At 46.4% G+C, this 10,488-nt stretch overlaps 1 protein-coding gene across 1 annotated transcript; it reads left to right on the top strand.

Annotated features, from left to right (window-relative positions):
• Positions 1–247: 247 nt before the first annotated feature.
• LOC135384824 (uncharacterized) lies at positions 248–1,153 on the top strand. The gene has a single exon (XM_064614009.1). It carries the CDS (start codon positions 248–250, stop codon positions 1,151–1,153), a length of 906 nt encoding a protein of 301 aa, XP_064470079.1.
• Positions 1,154–10,488: the final 9,335 nt, after the last annotated feature.

The raw sequence follows: 10,488 nt of genomic DNA, 5'->3' as shown, positions 1-10,488 counted from the left end.
AGAGCCATGGTTCCCTAAGATCCTTGTTATACATTCTGATTATCAAGAAAAACCACTCTCCAAGAAATCTCCCTTTCTTGTTGCAAAGACACTTGAACAGGCTATCGGAAAGGCATACAATGTCAAGAAGCTTGGCTCGGGTGACATCCAGGTCGAGATCCAGAGCAGACAGCAGAGCTCGGCGCTAATGTCCCTTGGAAAGATTGGCGAGACTTTGGTCTCTGTCACCGCACATCGTACTTTGAATATGGTGAAGGGGGTCATCTCTGTGGATGAGCTTCTGTCATGTACAGAGTCTGAGATTGAGGAGGGACTTAAAGAGCAAGGTGTCGTTAGTGCAAAAAGGATAGTCCTACGAAGGGACAACAAAGAGATCCCCACAAAGCATATAATTCTGACACTTCAACTTCATGCTCTCCCACCGGAGATAAAGGCCGGGTATGTTAACTGTCGCATCCGTCCGTACATACCAAACCCTAAACGGTGTTTCAAGTGCCAACGTTCTGGCCACCATTCCCAGGTTTGTCGTGGGCAGCTGGTCTGCCCGAAATGTGCCAGTACCAACCACAGTCAAGAGTCGTGCGGCAACGCTTTCCATTGTGTGAACTGCCAGAGCGATCACCCTGCATATTCTAGAAGTTGTCCACGTTTCAAAGATGAAAAAGAAGTTCTCAAAATAAAAACTGAACAAAATTTGACCTTCAAAGCGGCACGTGCGCTGCTAGATTTTCAAAGAAAAGGCACTTTTTCTGAGGTGGTGCGTCGGGGAGTCGCACCACCCAGAAAGTCGGTGGAGACCCAAACTGTTGGGCCTCCACTGCAGACTCCCCATCATGTTCCCACGGACACTCAGGTGTCCCCTTCAGTTTCCCTGAGCAGCCAAAGTGCTGAGCAGGAAGAAGCAGCTGGCACCTCGAAGGAGGTTGGCAGCACCCTTTCTCTTTGGGATGGGTTTGCTGAAAGCCCTTCCCAGAGTATTGCACAGGACATGGAGCTCGATGGCGACGACTGCATGTCGCAGAAGTCGTCATCCAGCCTTCCAGGCATGACCTCTCAGATGAGAGAGCAAAGAGAAAAAGCTGGTGGCAGAGGAAGGGGGAATAAACCCATGGACAAAAGCAAACCGGCCCCACCAAGAGTGCTACCTCCCTGAATGCTCTTCTCTTACAAGATGCCTAAGCAAATCCCTACACACACTCAAATGAAACAGTGGTCTTTTATTCTCATCCTCTTCCTCGTACTCTTCATGGCTCCTACTAGCATTATACAGTGGAATTGCCGAGGTCTTACCACAAACATTGATGACATCCATGATCTCTCAGAAAAACATAATTCCATCTGTTTCTGTTTGCAAGAGACATACCTTTACCCTGAAATTTCCAATCCTTTAAGAAATGGAACATCTTCCGGAGAGACAGGGTAGACGCAGGACGAGCAGCAGGAGGTGTTGCAGTGCTGACTCGAAAGGAACTTCCTGCGCGAAATGTCCCACTCATAACAACACTCGAGGCAGTTGCTGTACAAATCTGTTTCGATACTGTTATAGCAGTATGCTCTTTATACCTTCCACCTTCAGTTGCCGTGGAACAAAAAGAATTTGAGAAACTCCTAGATCAACTACCCGAGTCGTTTATTTTACTGGGAGACTTCAATGCGCACAATCCACTGTGGGGCAGCAGGAAGGCTGACGTTCGTGGCAAGATGTTCGAGCGAGTTCTACTTGCACGACCGCTCTGTCTGTTGAACAGAGGGTCACCAACGTATGTAAACAGCTCCACGCAATCATTTTCTTCAATTGACATCTCGATGTGTAGTCCGTCTGTGTTTCAGAGCATACACTGGGAAGTGGATTAAAACCCTTACGGCAGTGACCACTTCCCGATCGTACTGAACTATTGCTCTACAGAAAGTAGTTTAACTTCCATCCCACCACGGTGGAAGCTGTGTTCGGCAGACTGGAGCGTCTTCGCACACCATTCTGATCTGTCCTCTTTGGTTTTAGAGGGAATGACTGCTCAAAATGCAAGTAACGTCATTACAGATACAATAATAAGCGCAGCCTCTCTCTCTATTCCGCAAACATCTGGTCGTCTACCAAGGCGGCCGGAGCCTTGGTGGACGGATGAGTGCAAAAAGACCCGCCAGGAGCAACATCGCATGTGGGGTATTTTCCGAAGGTACCCAACTGTCGCAAACTTACTTGCTTTTAAAAAGGCTCGAGCTAAGGCACGATGGACAAGGAAACAATTTAAAAAAGAATCCTGGAGAAATTTTATCTCGTCACTGAATAGTAACACACCTTCGAAAAAGGTATGGGAAAGGCTGAGAAAAATCGAGGCCTTTCTATTCCTCTCTTGCAAATTAATAATCGCCCTTGTGAGAGCTTGGAAGAACAAGCTAATGTCCTGGGAGAACACTTTCAGAATATCTCTAGCTCCTCCCACTACAGCAGGGAGTTCCTTAAGGTCAAAATGCGTGCTGAGAAACGCAGCATTTTAAATGGTGGTAGTGACAACAGTGCATATGACATGCCCTTTAACATGTGTGAACTCTTAAGGGCGCTACCTCCTTCAAAAGACACAGCACCGGGTCCAGACAGGATAACTTATTCTATGCTACGCCATCTGTCGGGTACATCGAAGGAACGCCTCTTACAATTCTTCAACCTGGTTTGGAGAGAAGGATGTCTTCCATCTCAGTGGAAGGTAGCTACAATTATCCGTGTCCTTAAACCGGAGAAGGACCCATCATCACCTGGTAGCTACAGGCCTATCGCGCTCACCAGCTGTTTAGGCAAAACTTTTGAGCGAATGGTGAACAACCGTTTGGTACACTTTCTTGAGGAAAACGAGTGCCTTAGTCGATACCAGTGCGGTTTCCGAGCAGGCTGTTCAACAACTGACCATCTCCTCCGCTTGGAAACTACCATTCGTGAAGCCTTTGTAAAAGGACAGCACTGCGTGTCGGTATTTTTTGACCTCGAAAAAGGTTATGACACCACGTGGCGTCACGGCATCCTCGTAGACTTGCACTCGTTGGGGGTACGAGGCCGTTTGTTACGATGCATTGCCAACTTCCTTCACGGAAGACCTTCAGAGTGCAGCTTGGTACAGCTTTATCACACCTTTTTATCCAGGAGAATGGTGTACCACAGGGGGCGATCCTTAGTGTTACCTTGTTTATCGTCAAGATGAACTCTGTTGCCAATGCAATCCCACCTTTCGTAGCCTACTCCTTATATGTCGACGACATTCAAATCTCGCATTGCTCCAGAAGCATGGCCATGTGCGAGAGACAACTCCAGCTAACTATAAACAAACTCTCCGAATGGTCTACAAAGAATGGTTTCACCTTCTCACCCAATAAGACAGTTTGTGTGCCATTCTCAAGGGCTAGAGGAATTGTCCCAGAACCTGACCTCAATATGAATGGTCACAATCTGCTTGTTGCACACGAACATAAATTTCTTGGTGTTCACTTTGACAGTAAGCTCACCTTTTTACAACATGTCAAACAACTAAAGGTCAAGTGCGTCAGATCACTGAACATACTTAAGGTATTGTCACACAGGTCCTGGGGTGCCGATCGCGAAACACTATACCGTATATATATCTCGGTGGTCCGTTCAAGGTTTGACTATGGTTGTATTGTGTATGGATCGGCCCGTCAGTCAGTCTTAGAGGTACTAGACCCTGGGCATAATCAAGGACTGCGACTTGTCCTCGGCGTCTACCGAACCTCACCAGTCCAGAGTCTTTACGTCGAGACCAATGAGTGGTCTTTGGAGATGCGGAGGTTCTACCTTGCAGCCATGTACGCATTAAGAATCCGGAGCTACCCGCAACACCCTGCCCTCCCTTGCGTAAAAGGCACGCACTTAAAACAGCTGTTCATAAGGAAACCGAGGAGTATTCCCCCGTTCAGTATGCGGATGCAGAGAGACATCGAGTTCTATAATTTCACTGCCTATGACTCTATGCTATCAGAGTTCACTCGAAGAATTCCTCCGTGGGCAGTACCCCCCAGGTGCGACCTCACACTGGCAAAATACAATAAACATGAAACACCTCTGATTCAGCTTCAGCACGAGTTTCAGCATCTGCGGGAAAGTTTTGGAGGCCATGTTGAGATATATACTGACGGATCGAAAACAAATACAGCTGTGTCATGCGCCATGGTGTCCGAGAGAGAAATAAGATATCACAGGTTAAAGAATGTTGCATCTATCTTCTGTGCTGAGGTTTATGCAATCATCCTATAGCACTGAACTTCATTTTGCAGAATTGCATGAAGTCTTCAGTAATCCACACAGACTCCTTAAGTTCATTACATGCTATATGTAGTCTGAGGACGGGGAAAAACTTCCTTGTACACAGAGCACAGTGTTTGGCATGGAAAATTTGCAATAAAGGGTATTCCTCGATCCTTTGCTGGGTGCCAAGCCATGTGGGCATCCATGGCAACGAGTGTGCAGATAGAGCGGCCACTGCTGCTCTCACCGCCGACATTACCCCTTTTGACATCCCATATGAAGAATTCAGGCGCTCTTTAAAGGCAAACATAGACACCAAATGGCAACACCTCTGGGACACACAGGAACAAAATAAGCTTCATGTCATCAAGCCCCACTGTGGGGCCCGTGTAAGCATGTTAGAATGTCGGCTGCATGACGTCTTGCGAAGTCGCCTTAGAATTGGGCACACATACCTCACGCACGGATTCTTGGTTCGTGGGGAGGACCCACCCTGTTGTACAGTTTGTGGTGTGCAGCTCACTGTGCTGCACATGTTGATCACCTGCCCATTGCATGAACAGCACCGCCGTAGATATTTTAAAGAATTTTATGATCAGTATTTACCTTTTCACCCAGCCCTTTTGCTCGGTGATCAGGCTGCTGTTCCTTTTAGTAATTTATGAATTTTTTTTAAAATACATTGGTTGTCTCAGTGACATATAAGATATCCCCACTTTAGCCCTTTAGTTTAGTTTAGACCATAACATATCTCACCTCTGTTTTGGCGCTCTCTAGTCCTCGTTGCTTTTGCGCCAAAAGAACCCAAACATCATCATCATCATTCTCCAATAGTTTCGTCGGGCGTTGCGAAAGGTACATCATCGCCGTTGCTTCCAGACGACACTGACGTTGTCACTTCCTCTGATTGCATCAAGGTCTTTAGGTGAACAAAACAGTTCCTGCAGGCCATGTCCGATTCGCGTGAGTTCGCTGTCCTCTCGGCACCAAGAGCAGATTTCAGGGCTTTCATACCGATGCTAGACACATATCGGAATTCCTTTGTACGTAGAACTTTCTTCTTGTGTCGACGGCAATAGTCTGCACAATAAACACGTTCACTACTGTGCACTGAACCCATTCTTTTCAGAAGAAGGTACGACGAATCACGACATCACAGGCGATGAAAACAACTCCCACACACAGACTGAACCTAAAGACGCGGAGCGTAGGTGACGAGGTTGTGCTGTTGTCCGAGCGGTGCAGGTAAGGGGGAATGAATTGGAACCACACATACACTTTTTGAGTCAAAATTGTCATTTCGGTCATGTGAACCCGTGATATAGGGCTCCAAAGGCGTGGGTTGAAGGACGGGTGCACGTTCCCACAGCCTTGACGTCGACTGCTGTCGAAGTGCAAGGTCACCCAGCAAGCGTCCAAATGCTTCTTCGGAGACACAAGTGAGATTAGCAGTGGTCATGGCGACGCATAGGAACACGGTTGACTGTGCTTGAATGCGGCTTCCTGAGTAGTTGCGGCCTTTGTGAAGCTACGTTCCGCGCAATCCATACGTATGCGGATTTAGCACGGCGCCACGTATTTACTCTGCGCATGGACCCTGTTCATATAGGCCACAATACGAAGCGCAACGTGAAATTGTTCACGTCGCCTCCTAAAGTTATTTTACAGATATCAACCGCTTTCGGTCAGCGCGCGCACGAATTCAGCGCTGGGGGGTTCCCGGCAGGCGACCCCATAGGGCGCGTACCCTGCGTTCATTTAAAAAAATCGCCGCGTGAAGCACGATAAAGAACGAATCACGATTTTTTGTGGGTGAGCGGGGAAAGGATTTCTGCGTAAAATATAAAAAAATCGAGGCATGTTTTTGGTGGGGTTTTTGGATCAGAAGAGTGCTAAATCTGCCAATTTTATGAAACGCTTCTGTGTTCAGGGCAATATGGATGCGATGCTCTGACGAAATTATGTTGATTTTGATACCAACTGAAAAAGCTTTTAACGGCGAACACAACGGTGTGTATTACATGTCTGTGCGACAAGTGGGCTGCGCGGCAGGAGGCTTTAAAATGAAGCAATTTTAACGCTCTCACCCAAGTTTGGTATTTTTTTAAATAGCGGCTCTTTTCGCCGAAACAGCAAGAAGCCGTCAATCCATTGTCCGCCTGCCAGAGGATAAGCAGAAAAAAAAAAAAAACTGCCGTGCGGCCCACCGCTGCCGCTTGGGAAGCGTTCAAAGTAGGCCGAAACGACCAGGCGCCAATACACCGCATTTCTTTCTCCTCCTCTCCCTCGAGAACGGTTATAATATGGAAGTTTCTTTTATGGACTTTTTTCATCGTTTACGATGTGGTAGCACATATTTCTTTTACGGTGAGATCGGCGATGTCGAGGTTCCATGCTTGGCTGATTTTCGGTGGAATCACCCACCGTACAGGAACTTGGCTGGGAGTTGATGCCACATCCCCCTTACAGTCCAGACCTCGCCCCCAGCGATTTCCATCTCTTCGGGGCACTGAAGGCGTTCCTTGGGGGCCGCCACTTCAGCTGCGACGACGAGGTCAAGAATGCGGTCCGACCATGGCTGCTACGCCCCGGTAAGGATTTCTACGCTGCTGGCATCCAGGCCCTCGTGAAACGCTTAGACAAGTGCATTAGTGCAGCTGGAGATTACGTGGAAAAATAAAACTAATTTCTCGCCTGTAAGTTCATTTTACTTTTGCGAAAATGAAAAGTCCCGGTTTGACTTGAACGCCCCTCGTATGTACCTCCGCTTCCCTTTCTTCAGTCGCCAATTGCGCGAATAGGCTAGGCACTGAACCAGGTTTCAGCCTTTTCCTGCTTCCCGTTTGCGGAATGCCGAGAATTGACATGATACGAACGCTGTCCTCGTAGCAATCACCTGCGAAGTGGTCCGAGCACAATCTGCTGTTCTTACATGGCTGCCATGACTCCCTGTTCACTGCTTCCACCCATAGCTTGAGTAGCTGATGATGATGATGATTCGGGTTTTTATGACGTACGGACTACTAAGGTCATAGTGCGCCAAATCTATGGTGAAATTATGACTAGTTAAAATTGTGCATGGAAACTGATAGGATCGTTAAAATTATATATGAAGTAAATTAAAAGCATATTTACAAATGCATAAAACAGCTGTATAAAATTACAGAAGACTAACCATGCCAGTGTCGTTTAAGAAATTAAGAACTCTGTTAAAAGGGATGATAGCCTCATCACCGAGCAACAGTGCTGGGTGAAGAGGTAAAAACTGTCTATCAAACTCTCTGAAATGGTGCTGACGATGAGGTTCATGGTATGAACAGGTGATGTGTATATGCAGGCCGGAGAGAAGCTCACCACAGTGCGTACACTGAGGAGGCTCCTCTCCTTAAAACAAAAATGCATGGGTCAAGAATATATGACCAATGCGTAACGTTGTTCGTATAACGCATGACAATCGGTTTTCTGGGAAAGTTCCATGGCTTTCAATGTGGGGTTTAATGAGATGGAGCTTATTGTGTGTCTGTGTATCCCAGAAATTCTGCCAGCTTTTATAGAGAGATTTCTTGAGTGCACATCTGATATCTTCCTGAGGTATTTCAAACAGAGTAATATCTTTTGCAGTAGAAGCTCTAGCAGCCTGGTCTACCAAATCATTCCCCGGTATGCCTGTATGGCTGGGCACCCAGCAGAGGATTACAGAGTAGCCCTTCTTATGTGCTGCACTGATTAAGAATTGTGCACGTTGAACAAGAAAATTATTTTGTGGGTTCCTGCTACAAATGGCACTGATGGAACTCAGACTTTGGAAGTGGTTCCCAAGGTGGGACCCTCTTACCACACTCTACAACTTGGGAATTAAAAGAAGAAATTTTGTGATGCTCAATATCCCTCTCAATTCGCATTGAGAAAGGAGGGACGACCGAAGGCCTGTTAATGAACATCTGTTTGAACCGTGTTTTTGTAACGCAGGTTAAAGCTGGTTGTTTTGAGTAGCTTCTTATTCTTAGGGCGTATGATGCCCCAAGGTAAAATCGCCGTCTGTTCAAGGAACATTCATTTGATTCAACATATAAACTTTCGACCGGCGAGGTTGGGAATGCACCGAGCACGAGCCTAAGCCCCTGGTGGTGGACAGGGTCTAAAATTTTCTAAACAGACTGACGGGCGGAGCCATATACGACACATCCGTAATCTATCTTTGAACGAATGCAAGAGGTATACACGTCGCAAAGTTTCCTCGTCCGCACCCCTTGACTTGTGTGCGAGAATTTTCACTAAATTCATCGACTTTATACACTTAACCTTCAAGCTTTAGATATGGGACTTGAAGGTGAGTTTTGAGTCGAATATGACGCCAAGAAATTTGCTCTCCAATTTTACAGAGGTATCTTGCCCATTAAGTTTGAGTGTGGGTGGTGGAAATGCTCCTCTCATTCTCACTGTTTTCTCTGTAGAGAATTTAAACCCGTTTAGTGAAGACCATTTGGCCATTTTATTTATACACAGCTGCATCTGTCGTTCACATCTTGACAAGCTTGCCGAGCAACAGGATATTTGGATGTCATCCACTTATAGAGAATATGATATGCAAGGTGGAATGACACTGGCTATAGAGTTAATTTTGACCAAGAATAATGTGACGCTAAGAACGGATCCCTGCGGGACACCATTCTCCTGCACAAATGTACGGGATAAAGTAGTTCCTAGTTGGTCTCTAAATGTTCTTTGTTGATGGAAATCAGCGATGCATTTCAAAAGACGACCCCTTATACCCAAGGAATAGAGGTCCTGAGAGATACCGTATCGCCATGCGGTGTCATACGCTTTGTCCATGAGAAAACTGACAAACAGTGCTGCCTCCTGACAAAAGCTACACGAATAGTTGTTTCTAGACGAATGAGGTGATCCAGTGTGGAACACCCCATTCGAAAACCGCATTGGAAATGAGGTATACAGTTATTTGTTTCTAGGAGATGAATCAGTCGGCTGTTCACAATTCTCTCAAAGGTCTTACCTATGCAGCTTGTAAGAGCAATAGGGCAGTAACTGCCTGGACTTGAAGCTTCCTTCCCTGGTTTCAGGAGGGGTATTACAGTGGCAATTTTTCATGCAGATGGAAGTGTGCCCTGTATCCAAACGTGGTTGAAAAAGTAAAGTAAACACTTTTTGATGAGTCAGACATGTGGTCAAGCATGGAATATGTAACTCGGTCTGGGCCTGGAGCAGTTGCTTTGGCAGATAATAAAGAGCGTGAAAGTTCTACCATGGTGAATGGTTGGTTATACGCAAAGCCATCACCATCACGTACGTAACGGAAATTTTTGTTTTTCAGCTCTTTGATTAGTCTTAAGAAATTCACCTGTATAGTGTGAAGAGCTTGAAATGTTTTCAAAGTGTTCCCCAAGGACATTATCCTGTTCCTCTAGGCTTTGGCATACCTGGCTGTTGACTTCTAGAAGAGGAACCGAGCGGCTGAGATGCTCCCCACGGATTTTGCGGAGCCTGTCCCACACCACTTTGGATGGGGTATTAGAGGACAGACAAGACACAAAGTTGTGCCAAGAGGACCGCTTTGCTTGTTTTCGCGTCCATCTGGCCTTTGCTCGCGCCTTTTTAAAAAGTAAGAGATTTTGTGTTGTGGGGTACCTCCGAAAAGTGCCCCACGCCCGGTTTTGAAGATTGCGAGTTTCCTGGTATTCACTATTCCACCAAGGCTTCGGTCGCTTTGGGAGATTACCAGAAGTTTGGGGAATGGACGCAGTTGCTGCATCCAGAATAATGTTGGTGATGAGGTTGTTAGCTTCCTCTATTGTCACCACGTCAAAGGGGATTAGTGAGAGGTCACATTTTTCCATAAATTTATTCCAAACTGCATCTTGCAATTTCCACCTGGGTGGTCGAGTTGTTAGACTGTTCACAGACTGCAGATGTTTTAAAATGACCGGGAAGTGGTCACTTCCATAAGGGTTCTCATCCACAGTCCATTGCGGGTCCTGAAACAGAGATGGACTGTAAAAGGAGAGGTCTAATGCAGAGAAAGATTGAGTGGTTGTATGCAAATATGTTTGCAAGCCGGTATTCATGAGACAGCTAGACGATGACAACAAAAAATTTTCGAGCGTTTTTCCGCGACTGTCGATTCTACTGCTGCCCCAGAAGGGATTGTGGGCGTTAAAATCACCCAAAAAGATAAGAGGGGATGGAAGCTGCCTGTACAAGTCTTCTATGTCCTTTTG

This window comes from Ornithodoros turicata, chromosome 1, assembly GCF_037126465.1.
Source record: "Ornithodoros turicata isolate Travis chromosome 1, ASM3712646v1, whole genome shotgun sequence".
NCBI lineage: Eukaryota > Metazoa > Arthropoda > Arachnida > Ixodida > Argasidae > Ornithodoros > Ornithodoros turicata.
This window is presented reverse-complemented; position numbering and strand designations above follow the sequence as displayed.

What these genes read in the sequence shown, in the direction of transcription:
- LOC135384824 (XM_064614009.1), top strand. Translation starts at nt 248, where the DNA reads ATGGTGAAGGGGGTCATCTCTGTGGATGAGCTTCTGTCATGTACAGAG.